Source organism: Dipodomys ordii, unplaced genomic scaffold, assembly GCF_000151885.1.
Source record: "Dipodomys ordii isolate 6190 unplaced genomic scaffold, Dord_2.0 Scaffold2, whole genome shotgun sequence".
Taxonomy (NCBI): domain Eukaryota; kingdom Metazoa; phylum Chordata; class Mammalia; order Rodentia; family Heteromyidae; genus Dipodomys; species Dipodomys ordii.
Genome location: NW_012267218.1, coordinates 9,032,849 through 9,058,727, shown reverse-complemented (window position 1 = coordinate 9,058,727; position 25,879 = coordinate 9,032,849). Strand labels below are relative to the sequence as shown.

The following is a 25,879-nucleotide window of genomic DNA, read 5'->3' as shown; positions in this document are numbered from 1 at the left end:
ACTATATGGCCCCGACATAAAACCTGCTGTGAACTGGGAGGAGGGGTAAAAATCCTCACCCTTGGGTTCATCTCTCTTGTGAGGCCAAGGTACTGAGATTTGAACATACACTTCTAGACATTGTTTTATCACTTGAGCTACAACTCTTATTCACCTTGGGTTCACCTTTAAGTTAAAAAGAGCCGCCCAGGCCAGCCAAACCTGACCCTAAGGTTTCCTGGCCTGCTGCAGGTCACCTCTCTTAGCCTGCCAAGTGCTCTGAGCAGTAGCAGAGCTTCTCACAGGAGGCAGCTGCAGCCTGAGCACCAGGCCTGGAACCCAGGTACCAGGGTACAGCAGGGACCTTTCAGGTCCCCCATTCATGGTCCTAGCCCCAGGCCCTTCCCAGGTGCACTGAGCACCCCAACTGTAGCAACAGCCAATACTTCATCAAAGTTCACGTAGGATTCCAAAGGCCTAAATATGACACAAACACATGCAGGCCAACACCAGCAAATTCCTAGGCTCCCTCCTTCTGACCGCAGCCTGCTCTCCCCAAGCCAGGCTATAGAAAGGACAGGAGATGTAGGCCTGGAGTGGGGAGGGGCACAGAGGCCCCAGGAGGCATGGCTGTCGTATGCACTCAGGTGAGAGACTGGAGTCTACGAATCTCATCTAACACTCAGAAGTAGACCACAATCTATCCATCAGCAAAGGTCTCTTCATCCCACACCAGGTGACAGCCCTGAGAGAAGGGAGGAGTCTTGAGCTGGAGGCAGTCTCCCAAGTTTGTCAGAGATTGAGGGGCTTTCTGGGAAAGGAACTGTTCTGGACAGAGCTGCCTCTCCTCCGGAACCACACCAGTGATCAAACTCCAAGGCCTGAGGAGCAGCACCCACCCTGGGGTCACAGTTCCTCCTTCTCTAAGGGTTGACAGCAACTTCGGATGCCCATATTAGACTTTGCACTTTGAACCCTTTCTACAGAATACAAGGGATGAGAACCACATCTCCACTGAGCTGCAGGAAGAGCCTGCCAGCTCCCACAGGAAGGCTGTCAATGGTAGGGGGCATTTGAGCAAACTCCAAATGCCCAGTTGGGAGGGAGGACTGACCCGTGGGAACGAGGAACGTGTGCTGCTGAACCCACCAGTGAAAGAGAATCATCTGGGTCACAGAACTGCAGCTTATGAGAACACAGGCCAAGTGGGGCCTCTGGAAGAGACAAGGATGAGCCTAGGACCTCAGAGGACCCTGATGCCCAGAGTCGGGACTCAAGGGCCAGCCTTGGGCAGGCATCTCCCCCGTCGCTTTCCTTCTCAGACTTCAAGTCCTGTCAGGTCTGAAGGTGGGAGCCATGGCAACAGGCCCCAAACAGCTGCAATAATCCCTCTGAGCCCCACACGGGGGGTCACAGCAGCCCACAAACCAATGCCAAGGCCAGGGAGGGCCCGGGGAGTGGGAGAAATGACACAAAGAGGACTATCTAATTGCGACCACAAGAGAGCACTGGCATGACAGCAAAAAGGCCCAGGAGGCCACCCAGCAGGTGGCCCTGCTGTCCCTTCATGTCTATCCTCCAGCCAGTGACCTTCTACTTCACCATCCCTGCCCAGCCATGTCCTTCTGTGGCTTCGCTTGCCACCTGGCACATGGACCCCTGCAACAAGTGCCTACCTCCCAGTCTAGGTCACTCTATGACCCATCCACCCAGCTAGCCCTACGGTGAGAACACTATGATGATAACACTGATACTTCTCCCAGTAATGGCCCTTAAGAAGGCAGTGGTGTCAGAGGGCCAGCACAGAACAGTGCGTGTAAAGATCCTGGGAGAGAAGTTCAGAGCTGAGAAAAGATCCTTGCTGTTGAACTACAGGGGGGAGGGGCAGAAGGGGCAACTTGGAGCCTGACGGTCAATTCTTTTTTTTTTTTTCTTTTTGGTCAGTCATGGGGCTTGAACTCTGGGCCTGGGCGATGTCCCTGAGTGCTTTAGCTCAAGGCTAGCACTCTACCACTTGAGCCATAGCGCCACTTCCAGTAATCGGAGCTAAGAGTCTCATGGACTTTCCTGCCCTGGGTGGCTTTGAACCATGATCCTCAGATCTCAGCCTCCTGGGTAGCTAGGATTACAGGTGTGAGCCACTGGTGCCCAGCTGGTCCATTCTTGTATGGCTAGATTTCCAGAATCCAGAAATTCATCTTTTGTTTAAGCTCATCAGAAATGGGCTTGCTGTCCTTCATATGCACACAAGTTCCAGTCACTCAGTGTCTACACTGAAATGTCATCATCTTATCGATCTATGCCTTCTACTGAACAGACACCACCACTCTACCTGGATTCACACCAGTCAGTCTCCATTTCTGTCTCTCATCCCCAGTCCCATGTGGTCCCCAGTCACAGGGTTCACTAGGACACTCTGCTCCCTCTCCCAGGGCTGAAAGACAAGCAAGTGCCTCTGAACTAAAGAGGGGAAAGAGGATCCCCGGTAACATTGGCTAACTGATTGCACAGAATTAGAAACAAATTAGGAAAGGAAAACACATTTTAAAATTAGCTTCCCAAATGCAGATGTCACTTCAAAGGTCCTTGCAGCATGATTGCTGTGTCAACCCAACAAGTATCTTACCATCCACACAGTTCCTGCCCAAAACCTCTGGTCAGTGTCAGGAGCCAAGTGGAAATCCAGGTTCCTTCTGTTCAAAGCTGTGCCCAGGCCTTTGCAGGCAGCTGGAGAATGGGAAGTGAGATGTACCAGAGCTCAGGCTGCCCTGTGAGCACACAGGCGCCCTGGGCCCAGATGGTGTGTCCTCTTAGCCAAGGAGAACTGCAAGATGCCAGGAGGGTGTTCCTTAAACACTGGACATCCTCAGGGCTGATACACACAGACAGAACCACTGGTGTTCAAGAGCTGCTTCCCGGAGGGCTCTGCACATCCCTTTCTAGACAAGAAACTCAAACATTATGATGTGGAAATCCCTCAGCCATTGGCCCCAGCCTACCTCTCCACTGTCCACCAGACCTGGTTCCAACCACACCCTCCTCCAGCTCCAACACACCTCCAAGGCCTCTGTACTTCTGCCTCCGTGTTTCTGCAGCTACTTCTGCAGCTGCTCCTTTCTGACTTGTGCAACTAGTCTCCTCTGAAAAGGCCTTCCTTAACCACCCTGGAGACTGCCCTCAGCCCCCTTCACTTTTCTGCTGTCATTTCCTGGTCCCAGCTGCAAGTACCCTTTGAACTAACTGGATGACACCCTGCCCTCAATGGACTACAGCTCCAAAAGGCAGAGCCTTGGTCATCTCCTGGCCTCCTTTCCTACATGGCCTAGCACGGGCAGATGCCAACAGACAGTCATGAACACAGCTGTGCTCGGCCAACTGCAGAGCTGCTCCAGTGAAGAAAGACAACAGATCAACAGCAGCAAGTGTGGACCAGGGAGCAATGACAGAAATGAAACAGAGAGGTGGGAATGTGGCTTAGTGGTAGAGTGCTTGCCTAGCCCTGGGTTTGATCCCTCAGTATCATGTAAACAGGAAAGCCCAGAAGTGGCACTATGGCTCTAGCAAAAGAAGTCCAGAGACAGTGCCCAGGCACTAAATTCAAGCCCTAGGGCTGCAGAAGGAAGGAAAGAAGGGAGGAAGGGAAGAAGGCAGGAAGGGGGGAAGGGAGGACGGAAGGGAGAGAAGGAGGGAGACAGGGAGGGAGGGAGGGAGACAGGGAGGGAGGGAGACAGGGAGGGAGGGAGGGAGGAGGTACCCAGCAGCAGGGCAGGAATGACAATCTGTCTGGGGCCAGTTAGGTTCCTACTGAAACTCCCAAGGTTCTTCCTAGTTGGAATGTTGTAGAATTTGGAGGCTACTATGTTCTAAACACCAGCTCCTCAGCTGAGGAAAGCAGCTCAGCATGGAGGAGTGAAGCACAGGTAAGCCAGGCCCTAAAGTAAAAACAAAACTCCCCTCAACCCTGCCATGCCCAGGACATCAGCGGGGCATCTGCCAACTTCTGAATCAGGAAGTCTATGGCTTGTCTGGCCAATGCACAAGGCCAGGTCATATGGCTTTGTACAGAGAAAGACACTCGCCCTCCCCTCCCCCCCCATGCTTGATCCCTTCCTAGAATCACATCCTCAGCAACAGCTTTTGTCACTCCCACCAAGAGTAACAAAGATTGATCTGGGTTGGTTTGCGGTCTTGTTGGAAATAACAGGTTACAGAAGAGATATGGCCTCTAGAGGCCTTCAATATGCGCTGATTTTCAGACCTCTGCCTCCTGGGCAGAAACAAGCCCAAACAGCCTGCTGCAGGACTAGGCCAGATGGTCCCACAACACAGTTAACCAAAGGTCAAGCCCCAGCAGCAGGGCCCCTCACCTACCTGCAGCTGATCACAGAAAGGAACCCAGAAGAGACCATAACTACACAGCTGAGTCTAGCTTCAGAAAGGTAAGCTCAAATGGTTATTGCTTGCAGCCACCAGGTTTCAGAATGGTTCATTACATAACCTATGAAAACTATCACTTCGCATACTGGAATCAGAAAAGAACAGGAGACACAATATTCATAAAAATGTCCTACGAGTTGCCAGGCACTGGTGGCTCATGCCTACAATCGTAGCTGCTTAGGAGGCTGAGATCTAGAGGACTGCAGTTTGAGGCCAGCCCAGGTAGCAAGTTTGCTAGACTCTATCTTCCAAATAACCAGCAAAAAGCAAGGCTGAAGGTGTCTCAAGTGGTAGAACTCCTGTCTAGTGAATATGAGGCCCTGAGTTCAAACCCCCGTAGCCTCAGGAAAAAAATAAAAAACTCCAGTTGACACTAGCAAGAAAACTGGAACTACATGTTCCAGTTTCAGCTAAAAAACTCTTAGCACAGACATGAAAAATATGTTTTATAGTAATCAAAAGTGATCATTGTCTGTTGTGCTTTATTTTCAGGTAACTGTGGGATTAAAAAAAAAATTCTTAGCTTTAAAAAATATACTAAAGAGCCGGGAGTCGGTGCCTCACATCTGTAATCCTAGCTACACAGGAGGCTGAGATCTGAGGATCACAGTTCAAAGCCAGCCCAGGCAGAAAAGTCCATGAGACTCTTGTCTCCAATAAACCACCAGAAAACTGGAAATGGCACTGTGGCTCAAGCAGTAGAGTGTTCAGCACCCAAGCCCAGAGTTCAAGCCCCACAGCCAACAACAACAACAACAAAAATACACTAAAGAATACATGAAATCAGGTCTCTGGGATTTGCTTCAAAAAAAGATAGTGGAAATCAAACAAGAGTTAACAGTGGCTAGCACTTCAAATTGAGAGAATCAGTGTTCCTTTGACTCTTCCTTTTGTATATGTTAGAATTTTCATAATGAAATATTTGAGTTTTACAAACGCCCAACTTTAAAAGCCAGCTGGGTGTGTGGCTTAGTGCCGGTGTGCTCAGTGCAGCAAGGCCAGCACATACACAATACATAACATTCTCAAGACTGTATCATGTACAAACATGCAATCTGTTTATAACACAATGCTACATGCAAACAGCAGAAACCAAAACACTACATGTGCAATGACTGCAACTCCATGATGATTAGACAAAGGGGAAGAGAATGTACAAAGGAAATGTGGATGGGGGGAGAAGAACTGTCCTTTCAAATTTTTCTTTCATCATGTTAAATGTCTTTGCAGAAGACTGAAATTTTCAAGGAAAAGATGTCACTCTTTCATTTGCAAGCCAGGGGCTGCTTGGGAGACTCTGTGCAGAAGACATGGAGCGGGGAGGAGGGGTGCTTGCTAGAAGCCCCAAGGAGGCAGCTGAAGAGATGCAACTTACTGGGCTATAGAGATGACCCTTCACTAGTCCTCCAAAGGCCCCGTTCCCCACCCCAGCTAGCTAAAAGGCAGAGCCAACGGCAGATCTGCCCTTTCAGCTGAATGGACATTTCTAGATCAAGGATGAAAATAGGCACAGGTGGCTCATATCTATACTCCTAGCTACTCAAGAGGTTGTGATCTAAGGATCATGGTTCAAAGGCAGCCCTAACAAAAAAAATTCCAGAGATACTACCTCCAATTAACCAGCAAAACATCAGACTGAAGGTATGGCTCCAGTGGTAGGGTGCCAGCCTTGAATAATAAAGCTGAGAAAGTGCAAAGCCCTGAGTTCAAGCCCTAGTACATGTAGGTATATGTATACACGTTGGTGCATGCATGCACACACACCCAAAAAACCCTATGAACATACACAGGAACACATACACACACAAAGATCAGTAATGCCAACCAACTCTAAAGTACATTTTCATTGGGATGTTGTGGCACACACTTATGATCACAGTACTGGAGCAGTTGAAGCAGAAGGATCAAAATTTAGGCCACCCTACACTACACCTTGCCTATATAAAATTGAATTTAGGGCTAGGAATGTGGCTTAGTGGTAGAGTGTTTTGCCTAGCATGCATGAAGCCCTGGGTTTAATTCCTTAGTACCATTACACAGTAAAAGCTGGAAGTAATGCTGTGGTTCAAGTGGTAGAGTGCTAGCCTTGAGCAAAAAAGAAGGTCAGGGACAGTGCTCAGGCCCTGAGTTCAAGCCCCAGGACTGCCAAGAAACAAAAATAATTTAAAAATTAAAAAAGAAAAAAGCTAGACAATAGTGGCTCACGCCTGTAGTCCTAGCTACTCAGGAGGCTGAGATCTGATGAGCAGGGCTCCAAGCCAGCCTAAGCAGTAAAGTCTGTGAAACTCATGGACTCTAATTAACTATCAAAAAGCCAGAAGTAAAGGTGTGGCTCAAGTAGTAGAGCACCAGTCTTTTTTTTTTTTTTGTCAGTCGTGGGGCTTGAACTCTGGGCCTGGGCGCTGTCCCTCAGCTCTTCAGCTCAAGGCGAGCGCTCTACCATTTGAGCTACAGCGCCACTTCCCAGAGCACCAGTCTTAAGTAAAAGGCCAACAAGAGTTTAAGGCTCTGAATTCAAGCTCCAGTATCAGTACTCATGCGCATGCATGAATTCATACACACACACACACACACACACACACACACAGAGCATTTTCAGTTAAGAAAAAAAGGTTTGAAAAGAGTAAATTAGTGCTTATGTCTTCTTATTCCCAAAACTGCCCCCACAGTGGCCATTTTAAAAAGCAGAAGGGGAAACCCACTGCCACCAGAGGTGAGCTATGTCCTGGGTGCTGGGTCCGGCTCAGCACTCCAGACAGCCTCCCTCACACACAGCCTCAACTGTGGGCTGAATGCAACTGGGGCAGAAGGTACAGGGACCCCATGTGCTGAAACTTCCCTAGTCTCTAGGGTATGGTGACACATGCTGTGGAACCCTCTGCCCTGCCAAGAGGGATACCATGGACTGAGTGTGTCCCCAAAACTCACAGGGTGAAGGCCTAACAATCCCCAGTGTGCTGGTGTTTGGAACTGGGGCTCTGGAGAAGTATGCAGATTGAGAGAAGTCATGAGGGTGGCACCCACCATCTCATTAGAAGATGGAGAGATTAGAGTTGGGCCACTCAGTGGACTCACTGAGAAGGCCGCCTTTGCAATCCAGGAAGAGGCTTCACCTGGATCCATATCTGCCAGCAACTAGACTAGCAGCCACCGGGGCAGGGAGCACTGACGCCTGTGGCTTAAGTTTCAGGCTGTGGCATTTGTTATAGCAGCTGGAGCTAAGACAACAGGAAATGGCCACATGAACCCTGGGACAAGCCTAGTACCCCAGAGGAGATAGACAGGGATGTGGTCAAGCCTGGAGCTGCCCAGTAACAGCAAAGTAAAGATGGCTCAAATTAAAATATAGGCACAGATGGCTAACAACTGTAAGGCTAGCAACTCAGGAAGCTGAGATCTGGGCATTGAGGTTTGTAGTCAGCTGGGGCCGACAAATCCACGAGAGTCTTATCTCCAATAAACAAGCAAAAGGCCAAAGTGAAGGCATGGATCAAGTAGTAGAGCACTATCCCTGAGCAGAAGAACCAAGCAAGAGTGTGAGGCCTAAGTTCAAGCCTCAGTATCAGCATATACACACAAATAAAGTACAGATATAGGATCATCTATAAACTTCATTAAAAAGTAAAGTACACCCAACCGGCTCAGAGCCAGCCAGCCAGCATTCTACCCCTGCCAGCGTCCTCGCGGGAGCCACCAGGCCTCCAGCCTCTTACTCAAGGTGAGTGATAAACCAGACATGTCCGACGTGGAGAAGTTTGACTGATCAAAATTGAAGAAAACAAATACTGAGGGAAAAAACACCCTTCCCTCAAAGGAAACTATCCAGCAGGAGGAGTGTATCCAAACACCCTAAAATGGGGATGTCCTCACAAGAGCAAGTGGCAACACCACCTGGAAGGCTTGTTTCTATAAACCTGTGTGTAGCGATTTAAGGCACCTGCAGATGGTTTCCCCACTATGTTTCCTGACTAAGAGGTCAGCAATAGCCAAGTTCCCTTAAATTTGTTTTTAAACTGAAATTCCAGACAGCAGGTGCACATCACAGTGATCTCACCATTGATGACCCTTGTGTGTAACAGAGCAAGACAGCTTTAATCTAGTAGGTGCCTTCATTGCTTCATAATCATTAAAAAGTGGAATGCTTTTGCAAAAAAAAAAGTAAAGTGCAAGCTGGGTGCCAATGGCTCATGCCTATAATCCTAGCTATTCAAGAGGCTGAAATCTGAGGATCACAGTTTGAAGCCAGTCCAGGCAGGAAAGTCTATAACACTCTCTCTCCAATTAACCACCAAATGGTGCCATGGCTCAAAGTGGTAGAACATGCTAGCCTTAAGCACAAAAGCTCAGGGACAGCACCCAGGCCTTAAGTTCAAGCCCCAGAACCCACACACACACACACACACACACACAAAAGTACAGAAAAGCCATCATGGAGGGGAGGGAAGTTCTCACATCTGCTGATATAAACAGCACGGAGCTGAGAACACGGAGAAGATGGCAGCAGCCGCTTCAGGTCTGGGGCTGACAGGAAAGCACTGACCACATGCTTATACTAGAATTTTAATCATATGTGTTTGTTTTGTTTTGAGCCAGGGTTTTGGCAGGCTGGCCTTGAACTGTGGATCCTCCTGCTTCAACCTCTGGAGTGCTAGGATTATGGTATGTGCCATCACGCTGGTCCAGGAGTGCTTTTTAACAACAGCTGTCCAGAGCCATTCACAAGTCAGCAGTGAGCTGCCCAGAGAGACTTCTCGAACTGCAGCTTCGTGAGCTTGGTTTCTGTTTCCAGTGCTGCTCCCATCAACTGACCAACAACGCTCCTTACAGCCTCGTGGAGCACAGCCTCATGCCCTGCGCGGCTCCAATGTACTGCCTGCAGCCATCTCCACACCGCAGCCCCACAGTCCTCACGGCTGGACAGAGGGGCTGAGCTCTGACCCCCAGTTGGAGTTGGACAGCACACCACAAGGGCCAAGAGATTATTCTGGAGTAGATAAAGGTCAAGTCAGCCTGCTGTCCATGGTGGCCACAGCAGAGATGGACTGGGTACAGTCCTGCTTTCCAGAGCTTTGCCACAGCACTATCACATTCAGCTGCCCAACAAGCCAGTTGAAAGGGTCCGTGCTTCTGAGAATCTGAGCACCAAGGAGAGGCACCCAGCAGGGACTGAGCAAGCCAATGGGGGGTTCTGAGCACATCTTCTCATTGTTCTAGAGAGGAACCAAGAGGCAAGGCAGGGTAGATAGGAGAAAGGGAAACTAAATTTAATAAGTACAAAAGGGTTTCACTCAGATATTAAAACCAAAAAGTGGCTGGGTGCTGGGGGCTCAAGCCTGTAATCCTAGCTACTCAGGAGGCTGATATCTGAGGATCGTGGTTCACAGACTGCCTGGGCAGGAAAGTCTGTGAGACAAATCACCAAAAAAAAAAAAAAATCACAGAAAAAACCCTAAGTGGTGATATAGCTCAAGTGGTAAAGTGCTAGTCTTAAGCACGTTAGGAGCAAAAGGGAGCTTACAGACAGTGCCCAGGCCCAGAGTTTAAGGCTCAGGACCAGCAAAAAAAAAAAACAAGAAGCTAAAACTAAAGTCAAAACTAGCTCCCCTCCTGCCACAGCTACTTCTAGATGTTAAGCTACAAGGAGATGAGACATATTCTTGTAAGGTACTATCTATATCTGCCTTCTTTGAGTTGTTAAAAAGCTACTATAGTGACTAGAGCCATGGCTCAGGTGGTAGGGTACTTAACAATGAGCTTAAAGCATCAGATATCCAGTTGTTGTGTTGTGTTGTGTTTTGTTTAAAAAAAAAAAACTACTGTAGAAAGGTAAAGTCCCTATGTTTAAGGTGGGCTTAGATAATACCTCCATGTTTTCAAGCAGTAATAATACACATCTTGCCCATCCAGACCATCTAAAGATGAGCAGTTTCTCGACAGATCACGCATATTTTCCCAGCTTAGAAAGTGTAAAGGCTACAGGCAGGTCAGGCCAGTCTGCTGTCTCTGGTCATTACTACCATTTCCTGCATGGAAAGTAGGGAATGTTTCTCTTTTCTAGTTCCCTCTGTTTTATCCTGTTAAATTGAAATAAACTGTAAAATTTCCACCACATGAGATTCTCCTCATTGTGAGACATCTTGAAAAGCTTTTCACAGTGGATCTCAAGGACCTGTGGTTTTGCAGGAGACTGGAAAGCTAAAGGAAGGCCTCACCCATGATCTGGTAACAGAGGGACCCAGCCCTCACCGGGCCACACCACCCCAAACCTTCACCCAGTCCCCTCGGACTCCTCCGCCTGGGACGCTCAGGTAAGGAACAGCCTAGGTTTGTGGGCCAGCAACCCCTTACTGGCTACTTCCTTTCCCTTCCAGGTGGAAACACTCAGTGTCCTCTTACAGTTTCCCTGGGCCTGCTCAGGACCTGGCTGTGCATATCCCCGGAGCAGAGTCCTGGGCAGGTCAGTAGCCCGCCCTAGACTGGTGTTCGCCCAGAATATGACAACCCAATCAATGGGTCACAGCTGCTCCTGGCTCAGAATCCTTCAGGATCCTGGCAGAAAGAAACCTCAGTGTTCCTCAAGCAGAACAGAGTCCAACAGCTGAGTCTGTTTAAACGTGTGGCATAATGTACAGCTGTTGCCATCTGAAACATTTCAGTGTCAAAACACCAAGGTTTGCATAGTGATATAGGGATGGCAAAGCCTTCCTCCATCCTCTGAGTCTGGGGCAACCTCTCCCAGAGCCGTGTAAAGGAAGTATCCCCACTTCTCCACCCAACCCATGGGCCCAGCACCCAACAGAGTACTTCAGGATCAGGCTATGTGAGAAGAAAGGTAAAGCCAGGGTCTTGCCTTGGGAATTGACTTGTGGGAGGCATTCGTCCCTCTCCTGGGGACAGTCTTGGTAAAGAGCTGGAAGCTGGTAAAGAGCACCCCTGTCCTCACCCTACCAGCCACTGGAGCCCAGAACTAGGAGCCCTTCTGCTGCCTCCTGGCTGCCACCTCCATCCCACTGCCTCTGGGATTTTTCCCAGCTTCCCTCTGGAAGTCCACCTTGCCCACACCCAGGTCATGCAGCAGGGAGTGGAACACACCAACCCCTCCCAGCACAGTGCTAGTTCCAAGACAGGCCTGTGGCTCAGGCCGAGATGAGTCAGAATGAATCTGGTGCATGTGCACAGGGACTTGAGGGTACAAGAGAGGCCCTGGCAGCAGCCAGCGCAGCTCTGAGCTCAGCTCTGCCTCCCTCTAGCTGTGTGACCTCAGGCAGGGCTCATTAGGAAACAGGTCCAGGTTGGTGATCCAGACCGAATGAGTCAGCACACTAGGAACTCAGCCCAGTGTCTGGCCCAAAATGGGGGTCACTGGTGAGCACTCACCTCACACCACACATGCCTGAGAATGAACCAAGTGGAGAGACCAGAGAAGCAGAAAGACATCTAAGTCCCTGAGTACCTCAGTCAGAACCCTCTATCCACATGGAGGTAACCAAGGAGCCAACACATACCCCTGTTCAACAGGCACCAGCCACACATCAACTTGCTGCTCAGATGGTTGACCTCATAAGGACAGCTCACCTCATTTGCTGGCCCACTGAGAGTAAGGACAGAGAAGACAGCATTAGGAACAGATCTGTGGCATGTGCTCTGTCCCTCAGATCTCATTCTTTGGGCAGTCCCGGGCCTTTGCTGATGCAGAAGCACCTACAGACTGCATGTACCCCAAACCCAAATGGCTGCCCAAGAGAGTATCCCAAATCCAAAGAATTCCACAAGGATAAAGGAACATCCACTGGGATGGAGGGGTTACCAACAGCCTGGCCCATTAGCAAAAACAACATCCTGGCTAGGAACAGAGCCTCCCAATGAGAGCTGAGAACAGAACAATCTCAGGACTCACATTCCTTGGGCTCTCTGGGGACAAGGGAGGCTCACTTGACCCCAGAGGTCAGGTCAAACTGCCAAGTGCAGAGACCCACAGGGCCGACCCCCTGAACTTTAAGTACTCATCTGCAAGGATAGCTCTGGCTTGATGGTTCTAAAAAAAACTGCTCCACCAATCTCCACACCTGCAGAGCTAGGTGACTCAGATGAGTGAGAGGCAGTCCCCCCCCCCCCACCGCCCCACCCACCATTCCTTTCAGAGAAAATCTCTAACCTGCATGGGAAAGGAAGGAAGCTGTGGCCCTCTGATATACAGCAAGGACAAGTCTTATAGGGACTAAATGAGGGCTAAGATGGGTGAAACACCTGGAATAAGCCACCTAGTAAAGAGGCCAAGTAGGGCTCAAAGCCTCCCATGAGCAGGACACAGAAATCCAGTCCCAATCTGCCCAGGTGCTTCTGAGGATTACCTTCCTCCCAGATTCTGGGGTATGCACGCAGAAGCTTCTGGTAAACAACCCCTCCATCTTCATGGGCCAATCGATTTCCAACATGAGAGGCTCAGCCAGGGTCACTGAGGCAACTGGCTTGCCTAGTCAGCACAATTGCCAGGGACAAATCCCATTTTAGGAACAGAAACTAAAGGCTCGGCGAGGTTGCATGGCCTAAAGTCACACAGCTGGAATGAAGCCTTGCAGCCTTTGTGTACCTGCTCCTGACCTCGAAACTCTCTCATCAGGTACCTCTGTTCTGATGACAAAATCTGCCCCAACAAGAATATGCCACCAGGTGGCTCAGGTCTGTAATCCTAGCTACCCAGGAGGCGGAGATCTGAGAATCGCAGTTCAAAGCCAGCCTGGGCAGGAAAGTCTGTGTGACTTATCTCCAATTAATCACAGGAAGTGGTGCTGTGGCTCAAGTGGTAGAGTGCTAGCCTTGAGCAAAAGGGAGTCCAGAGATAGTGCCCAGGCCTAGAGGTCAAGCCCCAGGAGAGCAAAAAAAAAAAAAAAAGTACTCCCTCAAACCTTCCAGGCTTATGGGTCTTTCTAAGGAGCTTCTCAAACCTCCTTAATCCAAAAGCTGCAGTGGGTAAAGTTCCAAGGTCCCCAAGATGGCCCCCAGGGAGGGACATGACTGACAGCTGAACAGTAAGCCATTTGGCAGTGTCCATACCAACTCACAGCATTTCAACAGGTATAATTGGCAAGGGTGGTGAGATGCACCCAGAGCCGGGTTCTGGGCAGAGCGCTTTACAAAGGGGGCAGCTTACGATTTCACAGGGTTCACCTGCTACCAGCCCCTCCCCCAAAGCAACCAAATCAACACCTGACACCCTCCAAGCAAGCACTGCACCAAACTGAAACTGAAAAGGAGAAAGAGAATAGTAAGGGGCACTGAGAGGGCACGGATGAAGACAAGCTTAGGTATTTACAAACCAACAAACAAAAAAAAATCCCTAGGGTCAAGGATTTGGCTTTTGGGGTCACTAACACTGACATTCACACTCACAACCAGTTATGAAACCCCAGGAAGGTTCTTTCCCTCCTGAGCCTGTTTCTGCATGGGGATGGAGAGCCGGCAAGGTATGTGAAGTGCCCAGTCCACATCAGCATGGAGCCGGAGCCCCGCAGGCAGGGGCTGGGTGAGTGCCAGGGATAAACGCTCTTGCACTATTTACATCCCACAGTGCAGTGTGGGGACAGCTCTGCGGTGACCAGCACTTCCAGAGGTGGGTCCCTGGACCCCTCCCCACGACAGTGGCCAGAGGGGCATCTCTCCATTTACAGACCAAGGCCAGAAGCTGGGCTTCGATTCCCCTCCCTCCCACTCAAGAGCAGTAAGCAACTGGACTGGGCATCCAGTCTACCTCAGCACAGGACTGAGCGTGAAGGAGGCAGAACTTCTTCCCTGCAAGAACCAGTCCTGCTGCCAGGCTGCCCCAGGTAGGTGGCAAAAGGCCCCTGAGGGAATGGCTGGCATGCTGTTCCTTTTCAAAAATCCCATAAAGAATGTTAGGACTTCAATAAAATCTTAAAGATCCTTACAGTCAGCCAGGCGGAGTTCAAATCTGAGCTTCCCACAGGCCAGCTGTACAATGGGACTGGCTGCAGAGTCTTTGGAGTGTTCATCTTCATACAGGTTAGATGGGGGGTAAGAGGGGGCAAAGAGGAAGTTCCACGAGGAGGGAAACCAAAGGCCACATTGCTAATTCCTCATAAAGAGATCAGTACTTAGGAGGTAGAGGATGAGGAGGAAAGGATCAAGAGTTTGAGGCCAGTCCAAATAAAGTTGGAGAAGCCTTGTCTGAAAATGATAAAATAATAATAATAGTAATAATACTACGCTGGAGGCATGGTTCAGTGGTAAGAGTCCTTGCCTAATATGTGTAAAGTCCTGGGTTTGACCACCAGTACAAGAGGAGGGGGTGGGGAGGGAACCCTAAGTCCAGGTCCTGAGAGATGCCAGCCCTGTCATCCTTAACTGACTAAGGGCCCTAGAAGGACTATTCTTGCCTGGCATGTAGCAGGCTCCCACTGCGTACCTATCGCATGGGCAGGTGAAGGAATGAGTGTTTTATACAGAGAAATGCCAGTCCCAGCCCAGATTGATTCCAGGCAGAGGGAAGGCCATGGGACTGCACTAGGACAAGTGCCCCCGGGTGGGACCGGATGTTTCCTCCTGTCTGTGGGCCAGCCCTGGCTGCTGGATGGAAAGACTGTGAGGCAGAAATGAAAGTGAAATTGCCACAGAGCCACATTCTGCACCCCCACACCCTCAGCCCTCCTGCGAAATGCCCTGGAGGACAGCAACCTTGAAAGGCTCCAGGGGTCTATCTGCCTTGACTAGGGTCCCAGCAGAGATGTCAAGGGTCCATGCCCAGCCCTGGGAGGATAGGAGGTCAAGGGGTCCTATCCTTTACCAAGCACCTGCAGTACTCACTAGCTCCAGTGGTGCAATACCCATTTTACAGAGGGAAGAGAGAGGCTGTCATCTGTAGCCAGTTGGCCAAGTCTTGAGTTCTAAGTTCACTGTCATCTCATCACCCACTGCTCACCTAAGGCTAACAACTGCAAGAGAGCATGCTCAAAAAAGAATCCTGGATTTTCCTCTGAAGCTGGTGGAACCAGTATGGTTCCAGGAGTCAACCAAGTCTCAGTAAATCCCTGCTCTACGCTCAGTGCTGGTGACCAGGTAGGTCTCACTCGGGGCCTCTCCAGAGTCAGTCCCGCCCCTCACAAATAGAAACATGTCTCCCACCTTGGAGGGTAGGTTTCCAGTCCACAGGCATGGCTGGCTGTACAGTGAGGAGGAAACTCCACCCAGAGAGAAACCAAGAGGCCCACATTGTTTTACCCCTCATAAAGAGCCCCCGCAGCTTCTCAGTAGCCTGAGATCTGGTGTGAGACGCTGGTGAACGAGGGAGAAGGGGGTAAATGGCCCCTCCGAGTTCAGCAGCCACCTGAACAGGCCCAATGTCCGGTTTCCCAGCGTGGAGCCTGAATGACCCTAGATGCACAAAGATGGCTGCTGAGGAGTCCACAGGTTAATGGCAGAAATCACGGAGGAAAACACCTCCGGCTGCTCTGGCCTGGTAATCAGGGTCACATCTAGCCAGCTGGTCCCTGGGAATGTCTCCTACACAAAAGTGGTACCTTTCAGCAACACCTTTCAGTCCAGGGTAAACTTGCAGCCAGAGCAAAAAATGCTAAAAGATGGAGAGATAAGGGATTTCCCAAAAGGAAAGTCCTTGTGGGATGTGGCTCCAACAAGACATGGGATGATTTGGCTACTACTAGACTAGTGTCACCCAGTGTGGGGAGACAGGGACAAAGACTCAGGAGTCAATCACCCACAGCCAGGGCCTGCCTGGGGGAAGCCTTTGCCTCCAAAATGTCCCCCTGAAGAGACCCCACCCCACGAAGCCTTGGTTTGGACTCCATGCGGTCCACACCTGACTGCTGGAGATGAGAGGACACACTTAGGAAACGACACAGAAGGCCAGGTGTTCCACAAGAAGAGCCCAGCCCCCTCCCCCCTCCCCAGAGAACCCTCATCTGCCAGGGAGATTCGGACAAGCATGCACCCATCTCACCAGCAGCCCCAGGTACCTCTGGTTGGGCAAGTCTGAAGAGCACCGTAGATTCATGGTAGACAAATGACTACCGAAGAACACAAGTACCTACCCCATGGGCCTGGGCTCTGGCAAATGAGCTGGCCTGGAAGCCCACCAACCCACAGGCACAGCTGCCGACTTCACCAACACAAAGCTTGGACTGGGGCAAACCAGGGGGAGCATATGTCCCCTCCCAGAGCGCAGCTGCAGCCCCTCCAGGTGTGAGGAAGGTCATGAAGTCACTCATGTGACTTCTGTCACATAGTCGAGGAATAGGTCCTGGAGGAATACCTGCCTACAGCGGATGTGGCCTGCCTGCAGTTATACCCAAAGCCGCCCGACCTTCCCCAGATGACTCTGCTTGGAGCAAGGGGAATCCAGGACTCTTGACTACATAGGCAGGTCTGCAGCACCTATAGGTGGTGACCACCACCCACTGAGGCTCTTTTAGCTCCTGAAGGGAACTCCTGGCACCTCTCATTAAATGCTACCGCCTCAGAGGCATTCTTTGATCCACATGCTATGTGGCCACTGCCACTTGGCCATAATTCTCTGTGTCCTGTAGGCAACCTGGCTGTTTGTACCTTGCAGCCTGTTATATGCATCGGGTGCACCACCTTCCCCTGCCCAGGTACAGGAAGGAGAGGACCAGCACAGGATCACCAGGCCAACACTAGGGATTTGATGAGTGACTGAAAGAATGAAGCCAAAGAGCTCTTTCCTGACCAGGAATCACCCACTTGCTCCCTGGGGCATCCTTCTGGCCCAGTTAGAAGTAAATTGCTGAAAGAGAGAAGAGAGAGGAGAGAGAGAAGGATAAAGGGAGGGAGGAGGAAAGAGAGGGAGAGAAGGAGAGGGTGAAAAGGAGAGAGGGAAAGGAGAGGGTGGAATGGAGAGAGAGAGAGAGGAAGAGAGGGGGAGAGAAGAGAGGGAGGAAGGGGGAGAGAGAGAGATTGATTATATGTCCTGGAGCTTGAACTCAGGGCCTTGGTACTGTAAACTGCCCAAGTCTCTCCCTTCCTAGAATCTACTGTGTCTGTCTGTATGTTGGTCCTGGAGCTTGAACTCAGGGCCTTGGTACTGTAAACTGCCCAAGTCTCTCCCTTCCTAGAATCTACTGTGTCTGTCTGTATGTTGGTCCTGGAGCTTGAACTCAGGGCCTGGGCACTGTCCTTGAGATTTCTTGCTCAAGGCTAGCAATTTGCCAATTGAGCCACACCTGCACTTCCAGATTTTTTTTTTTTTTTTTGCAGGTTAAGTCTCATGGACCTTCCTGCCCAGGCTGGCTTTGAACCATGATCTTCAAATCTCAGCCTCCCAAGTAATTAGTATTATAGGCATGAGCCATGGGTGCCTGGCTGGAGTCTACTTTTTAAAGGAGAGACAGACAACAAGCAGGCAGTATGCAAGTCAGAAAGAACTAACCCAGTAGCTGGGGTTCACAAAGCATTATTGAAAACGTAGTAAAAGAAAGAAAAGAGATGTTACCCAGAAGATCAGTGTACACAGCAGTGTCCAAACTTAAGTGTAGGTGGACAGTTACGGGTGGGTTCCCAGCTAAAGGCTGAGAGGGAAGGGAGAGCTGGGGAAGAGTCTGGGATTGCCTCCAGGGAAGGATCCTCAAATCTCCATAACTTATCCCCACTCAACCTTAAAAGCAGGTAGGGGGAGGGGATATTCCCAGAGGCTGTCACAGTCCTCAGGCTGGCACTGTGAGGGGCCCAAACACACCAGCCTGTGAGGCCCTGCCGGAGAGACGGAGGCCACAAAGGCTGCTTTCTGAGGAGACAAAGCATCAGACTGGATTCAAACAGCCCAATGGGAACCGCCAGGCCTGCTCAACAGGCACCTTCATTTACAACCCCCAGGAAGGGCTTGTTTACATGGGCTTTAGCCAGCAGTGGTGGGAGAGGAACTGGCCTAGGGCAAGGACCGGCCCCCTTCCACGGCCCCCTTCCACTCGGTGTGTCCTGACCTACCAATGGGCTCCCTTCAGTACTCTCAGGAATCAAAGCCCTCCTCAAAGCAAGGCCACACCCTTGTGGGCTCCAGTGGTCCCCAGGACCCTTGGAGGGGGAAGGCTGGGGGAAACAATTCAGGAAGAGAGGAGGAAGGTATTTAAGACAGTGACTTTGCAGATAAGGAATATAGTATGTAGTTAGTTCCTAAGCAACAATTTGCTTTCTAAGTGAATATCACTATTTTAATACATTTTAATTGTTATTATAAAGAAGATGCACAGAGGGGTTAGTTACATAAGTCAGGTAACGAGTACATTTCTTTTTGGACAGTATCACTTTTAAAAAGCAGTTGGCATAGCATTCCCTCAACAACTAGCTTACCAGGCAGTCAAATTAAAGGTAGAACGGATTCAACTGTTCAGAAACTGCACTCCTGAGACACTTCACTGGGCTTTTACTGAATGCTCAGAACTGCTAAACCACGTAGAAGGAAAAGAAAAAGAAAAACTATGGCCCAAAGCTTAGGCACATAGGTGAGCAGCCAGGCCTGGTGGCTGCCTAGAGCCTGGTCAGCCCTAACAACATGGAGAATCTGTTGGCTTCGCTAGCATAAAAGAAATGCAGACCAAGTACCACTTCTCACCCCTGCATCCGTCCTACACTGGTGCTGGGGGCACAGATGGGTGATGCACCCCCACTCACTGTCACCGGGACTGAAATGGTAGAACCTGGGACCATTTCTCTTTGAGTAGTTTCGAGACCTGAAAGCAAAAGTGAGATGCCTGCCCTTTGACCCAGCCTGCAATGCACACAAGACAGGGAGCAGAGTACACATTATTAATCCCAGAAGAAGAATACCACTCTGTGCTAAAGACCTGGACCATGCTGTCATTTCTTGAGACAATATCCAGAACTCTCTCTGAAGGAAGTTTCTCGAAGACATGGTCCACAGTAATTAACAAGTGCAAGATGGCCAGTGTGCAGATGGTATGCAGGGCCTCCCTCCCACGTGCGCAGCTGTGGGGACTGTGTGCCAACACAACTCCCCTGAGTAGCTAAAGTCAGGACCAAGAAAGGGACAGGCTGACTTCACATTGTGTGAATTGTTGACATATACCTAAATACTTAAAAAGGATCCAGGCACGGGTGGCTCACGCCTGTAGTCCTCACTACTCAGGAGGCTGAGATCTGAGGATCTCTGTTCAAAGCCAGCCTGGGCACAAAAGTCCCAGTGAGACTCTTATCTCCAATTAACTACTCAAAAACCAGAAGTGAACCGTGGCCCAAAGTAGTAGAATGCTAGCCTTGAGCAAAAAGAGCCCCAAGGGGCTGGGAAGGTGGCTCAGTGGTAGAGCACTTGCCTTGCTCTACCACTTGCTAGCACGAGGTCCTGGGTTCAATTCCTCAGCACCACATAAACAGATAAAGCCAGAAGTGGCGCCATGGCTCAAGTGGTAGAGCGCTAGCCTTGAGCTGAAGAGCTGAGGGACAGCGCCCAGGCCCAGAGTTCAGGCTCCACAACCGACAAAAAAAAAAAATCCCACAAAATACAAGAAGTGTTAGCTAGCAAGGGAAGTATCATCACTAAGGAGCTTTGGTATTTTCAGGAAACCCAAAACAAGTTTCTCAAAGATCCAACAAAAAAAACAAGAGTAGCACCTTGCATTCATATAGATTTCTCACTCCCCACCCCACATAAAATAGATAAGGAACAGGGCACCAGTGGCTCACACCTGTCATCCTAGCTACTCATGAGATTGAGATCTGAGGATCACAGTTCAAAGCCAGCCTAGGCAGGAAAGTCCATGAGACTCTTCTCTCCTTTTAACCACCAGAAAACCAGAAGTGGTGCTGTGGCTCAAGTGGTAGAATGCTTGTCCTGAGCGGAAGAGCTGAGGGAAAGTGCCCCAGGCCCAGAGTTCAAGTCCTACAACCAACAAAAAGAAAAAAGAAAAACAGATACAGATAATACTCACTGAGGGCAATGAGAGGAAACATCAGATTCAGGGATGTGTGTTAAGGATAGGCCCCTCTGTAGTAAGCCCACAGACCTGAGGTTCAACTCCACAATCTCTCCACCTCAGCAAGGTGGTCAAGTAGCATGCCTCACAGACCTTGCTTGCAAACTGCCAGGTCCAAAGACATTAAATCTACAAGGGCCATGGGGGTGTCACATGGGTGGCCAGTTGCAGAGCCAGGCCTAAAACAGTCTCGTCAAATAACCAGTGATCACACAGACTACTGCTCTCACCGCAGGTCCAGGCTGCACTCAGAGCTGGAAGCGAGGTTGATTTGCAAGGCTGGGTCGTGGATACCCCTATATGCAAAGCAAGCCTAGATCTTGACTCCTCCCTCCTCTGCAGATACAAAATAGGGGCAAATCCAGCCACTGAAATGAAAAAAAAAAAAAGCCAACCCCACAGGACACTATCATTCAATTCTACTTCCTTCAGCAGAATCTTCTATAAAAATTCCAGCCCAGAATGTTATCATCCCAGCAAAAAGCAACACTTGAGATGGCCCTGTTTCAAAAGCAGAAAAAGGACTGAACCCTAGCATGTACCACATCTTGAGTCTATCCATAGCACATCCAGAAAAAGACAGAGCACTACCAGGCATGGTAGTACCTAACTATAATCTCAGCAGATGGGAGGCTGAGGCAGGAGGATCAAGTTCAAGGCCAATCTGAGATATATAGTAAGACTGTATCTAAAAAACAAAACAAAAAAAAAAGTCGAACCCTAGGAGAAGGGACAAGCCCAGTGGCACCTTCTCTCCCTGGCATGCCTCCAGGGCCTGTTTATCATCCACACAAAACTCCCAGCCCCATGAGGGCAGGGGATCCTAGCTACACCCCAAACAACCAACAACCTAACACCAGGCCTGGACTCTAGAAGGTGCTTGATAAATGTGAGCATAGACAACTCCTGGTCTCTTCCAGGAAATGTATGAAGGGTACCTGGAGGCAAAGACACAGCAGTAATGTGATCCGAGAATGGCCCGAGCACGTTTCCCACAAGCTGAGTGGGTCCAGCTGGACTCCAGGTTTCTCAAGGCCAAGAACCTTCAGAAACCTCCACGAATGTCTGGCTTAACTGAGCAAGGAAGACACTTAACAAGGCGGCTATGTCCACAGGTGGAATGACCCTGAGCCTGAACTCAGGGAAACACTCTAACTAGCTTTGCTGTGCTCTACATTCCCTGAACCTCAGTTTCCTCTATCACTGTCCTGAGATGAGGTAAATACAAGCATCTCACCAAAAGCAAGAGTAAAAGCTGGGCACCAAACCTCAAGCCCTGTAACACTGCCTATTTGAGAAGTGGAGATCATGAGATCTTGGTTCAAGGCCAGCCAGGGATTTAAAAAAGTTTGCAAGAGATGGGAGCTGGTGGCTCATGCCTGTAATCCTAGCTACTCAGGAGGCTGAGATCTGAGGATCACAGTTCAAAGCCAACCCAGGCAAGAAAGTCTGTCAGACTCTTATCTCCAATTAACCACCAGAAAATTGGAAGTAGCGCTGTGGCTCAATGGGTAGAGCACTAGCCTTAAGCTAAAGAGCTGAGGGATAGTGCCCAGGCCTGGTTCAGACCCCATGACTGACAGACCAAAAAAAAAAAAAAAAGCTGATGGGGGGTTGGGGATTTACCTCAGTGGAAGAGCACTTGCCTGGCAAGTGCAAGGCCTTATGTTCGGTCCCCAGCTCTGTGCAAAAAAAAAAAAGAAAGAAAGAAAAGAAAAAAGAAAAAGAAACTAATGCAAAAACGCTAATGTAGTGGCTCAAGACCATTTAATACTGCCTAGAAAGCACAAGGCCCTGAGTTCAAACTTCATATTACCAAAAATAAAAAATAATAATTACTTTAGCCAGGCACTGGTGGCTCAATCCTGTAATCCTAGCTACTCAGGAGGCTGAGGTCTGATGATCATGGTTCTAAGTCAGCCTTAGCAGGAAAGTCTGTAAGACTCTTATCACCAATGAATCACAGAAAAAGCTGGAAGTGGTGTTGTAGCTCAAGTTATAGAGTCCTATTCTTGAGTAAAAGGAGCTTAGGGACAACTCCTAGGCCCAGAGTTCAAACCCCAGGACTGGCAAAAAAAAAAAAAGGAAAATAAAAAGATAACATTTACCCACATCTTATATCAAACTGCTTCACAAAGCCACATGCCTCTCTTATAGGTCTTCCTGCAGAAAAGAACAGGTAAGAGAAGATGAGCTAGACGAAATGCACAAAAATGGATGCACACAGGAGCTGGCAGCTATTTAGCAGCAAGGAACTGAGAATTAAACAAATGTAAAATTCACATGAAGCCATCCAGTATTTTCTACCTATGCTTTAGCCTCTCCCACTCCCCTCTGGGCACTGTGAAACAAGCCACCCAGAGAGGAGGTGACAGAGCAGCAAAGTCACTCCAAGGTGAGGGGCAGAGCGGAAAGGTAGGAGGGGCAAGTGAACTCAACCAGAGCCACATCCCTAGAAGAGGGGAAGACACAGGAGGAACAGGAACAAATAGTTATCACAAGCTGATTCAAAGGCCCATCTGCTGCTAGCCAGAGGCCCCATCCTACCAGAACAAACATTGAAAAGGCCTGGCTCTTCTACCAGCCTAAGGTAGGTGGGGCACTTCTCAGGACTCAGTTCCAGTACTGAAGTGACTGAGAAGCAACTGCTCCCTCAGAGAACAAGGGCATCATTACACTTGCAGAGGGCACAGCTCAGCCTTGTAAGGAAAGTGTCTCTGGGGACAAAGTAGCAGCAGCTGGATTCTGGGGGAAGATAAGAAGAGCAAGGGTGCCTTCTGCTGAGGGCAGGCTTTGCTCTCTGAGCAAGTCTCAAGGTCCCTGGAGTAGACTCACAGAAAGGAGAAGTCTGGAGCCTGCCCCAGACAAGGCTAGGTGAGATGGTCTCTTCCTGGTTGAGGAAACATTTTTACAAGGTCTGATATCCAACTAAACAACTTCTCCCATTCCAGTCAAGCAATTCTCTCTGGAACCAATACTGCCCCAAACATTCGGAGCAGAGTTCAAGTCATTTCCCAACATCCCTGGCTTTTTTCACTACAGAATTCACAGACAATTCCCCATTCTCTAATAAAAAAGCACTGCAGACCTAGATTCTGAACATCAAAAATGACAATGTCCATCTAGAATGTCTCTGGGGCTGCTAAAATCACATGGGTATTCACACCCAACAAAACAACAGCAAAGGTTCAGGTCACCAACAGTTGGTGCGTTTGCAGCCAGAACAGAGACACGCCACTAGGGGGCACTGCCCTGGAAGTAATAAGGAAACAACTGAGAAACTCTTTGGTGTTTTCTTTTCCTTCTTAAGCTTAAGCAACAAAACATCTAAAGCTTTGCCAAAGAAAACACAAAGTGGGCGCCCTGGGGTTCTAGAATGACCCAGAGACCTTCTGCCTCCTCTTTGAAGCAATACTTTGGCAGAGGAAGGCAACTAGATCTTAAACTCAACAACCCTTCCAAAGAAAGGTTTCTGATTTCTCCTAGATCAATTGACACCAAGGGCTGTCTTGAGCCCCCCAGCCCCTTAAAAGCAGAGAGGTCCACAAGAAGGACAAGCCAATCTATAGGTCTGGCATGAAGACCCAGCTCTGGGACTTGGCTAGGGCTCTTTTAAGGCATACCAAGCCAAGGACAAGCCTCAAGTTTGGGCTGCAGACACAGGATGACACAGACAGCAATCAGTAAAAAGCATGCAAGGGATTATCTGGGCTTTCCCAAGTCTTATATACAGCAGGGGGAGCTCCAGTGCCTCACGTCAGAACTGGACTTTCAGAACATGCACAAGGGCTTCTCCAAATTTCTTCACCCTTTCCACAAGTGTGTGTATACACAGTATAATGTTCAATGTCCTTTTTTAATGTTCCAAAAGCCCTGGGTTTTTCAAAACTCTGCGAGTACATTCCTTCTCATTTCCTTGTGAATTCTGGGCCACGCTGCACACCCTACTGACTATGAAAAACCTGCTTTTTCCTAAGAAGCCTGTCTGGGAGACGGCAGCCAAACCCACACAGGGACCAAGGGTTGCAGGACCAACCGAGCCTCTGCTCCTCGTGCACCTGTGGAGAGCCAGGAGGGGAACTGGGGAGCTCCCTGCCAGGCCTGCCTGTGTGTGCCACTTCAGATTACCACTTGCCCTCTGCAACAAGGCTAAGAAAGTCCAACTGATCTGGGGACTCCACCAGGGACAAAAATGCAAGTGGAGCCCCTCTTCAAAAATCTATCAAGTGGGGCTGGGAAGGTGGCTCAGTGGTAGAGCACTTGCCTTGCATGCATGAGGCCCTGGGTTCAATTCCTCAGCACCACATAAGCAAAAAGAAAAAAGCCAGAAGTGGCGCTGTGGCTCAAGTGGTAGAGTGCTAGCCTTGAGCTGAAGAGCTGAGGGACAGCGCCCAGGCCCAGAGTTCAGGCCCCACGACCGGACCCCCCCCCAGGCATTCACGGAGAGGGGGCATATTGGAGAGCTTTTCAGAGGCAAGTCAGTTGTGGAGCAAGACAAGCACACCTGACCCGAGACTCGGTGCTGCTTCTGTATTTGATTAAGAATCAGATCTATGAAAGCCTCCAACACAGTGAGAAGGGGGAGCCCAGCCCCGACGACCATTGTACCCCATTATCCATGTATTTATCCAGTACCCTCTGCACCACTCCCAGGCGAGGTACCCCACCCCTCTTGCTGATGAGCCCCCCTTCTCAGACACGTGGCCCCGAATCACCACCCCGGCCCATTCGCAAGGCTACTGCGAAGCTCTAATGAGACAGCAAATCAACACACACAAGCCAAGTACAGCTCCTCGCCTCGACTGGGCTTAAACGGGTGTCATGCAATGACAGCGTGAGGGGCTGAGCGCAGGAGGGGCACGTAGTAGGTGCTCCACACACGCCGGCACCCTTCTCCACTAAAGGGAAAGGAGGCAGAAGAGGAAAAACCGCCGGTCCCAAAGTACCTTTAAGCCCCTGGCCGGCAGCGTGGGCTCCCCAGCCTCCCGGGTCCCACCGTCAACCCCAGCCGCGCTCCCACCGCGTCCAGGGCGGCTGGGGGAGCTCGTGGGCGGGCCACGGTGCACCTGAGTGCGACGGTCCGAGCCCATCGCCCACGCTGGCCGCGGATTTCCTCGGGCACAGCCTATGGCCCCACGACCACCTCGCGGCTCGGAAGCAGCCTCCCTGCGCACCGCTCCTTCCCGTTTGGCTCTCGCGTCCCCAGCCGCCGCAGGGGCTGCGCCGGGCGCCGGCCGGGGGTCCCCGGGAGCCGGCGCCGGGTCCCTCCTTACCTGCACAGCTCGGCGAAGGCCTGGAAATTGAGCTTCTTGATTTTCTTCTCGCTCAGCCAGTAGCCAACCCTCTTCCCTTTCAGGAAGGTCTGCATCTTCCTCCTCGGGCGGGGAGTCTGGGTCCGGAGGAAATCGCCCACAGGCCGAGAGCGGGGCCGGCGCGCGCCGCGAGCGTGCGGGAACCTCCTCCGGTGGCGGGGACGCGGAGCGGGC

At 50.2% G+C, this 25,879-nt stretch overlaps 1 protein-coding gene across 1 annotated transcript in view; it reads right to left on the bottom strand.

Moving 5' to 3' along the window:
* Itpk1 (inositol-tetrakisphosphate 1-kinase) overlaps positions 1 to 25,873 on the bottom strand; it is a 132,635-nt gene extending 106,762 nt beyond the window's left edge. Inside the window, exon 1 of the mRNA XM_013017640.1 lies at positions 25,667 to 25,873. Coding sequence (XP_012873094.1) covers positions 25,667 to 25,761 — 95 coding nt within the window. The 5' untranslated portion in view covers positions 25,762 to 25,873. The remainder of the gene's footprint in view (positions 1 to 25,666) is intronic.
* Between the last annotated feature and the right edge of the window lie 6 nt (positions 25,874 to 25,879).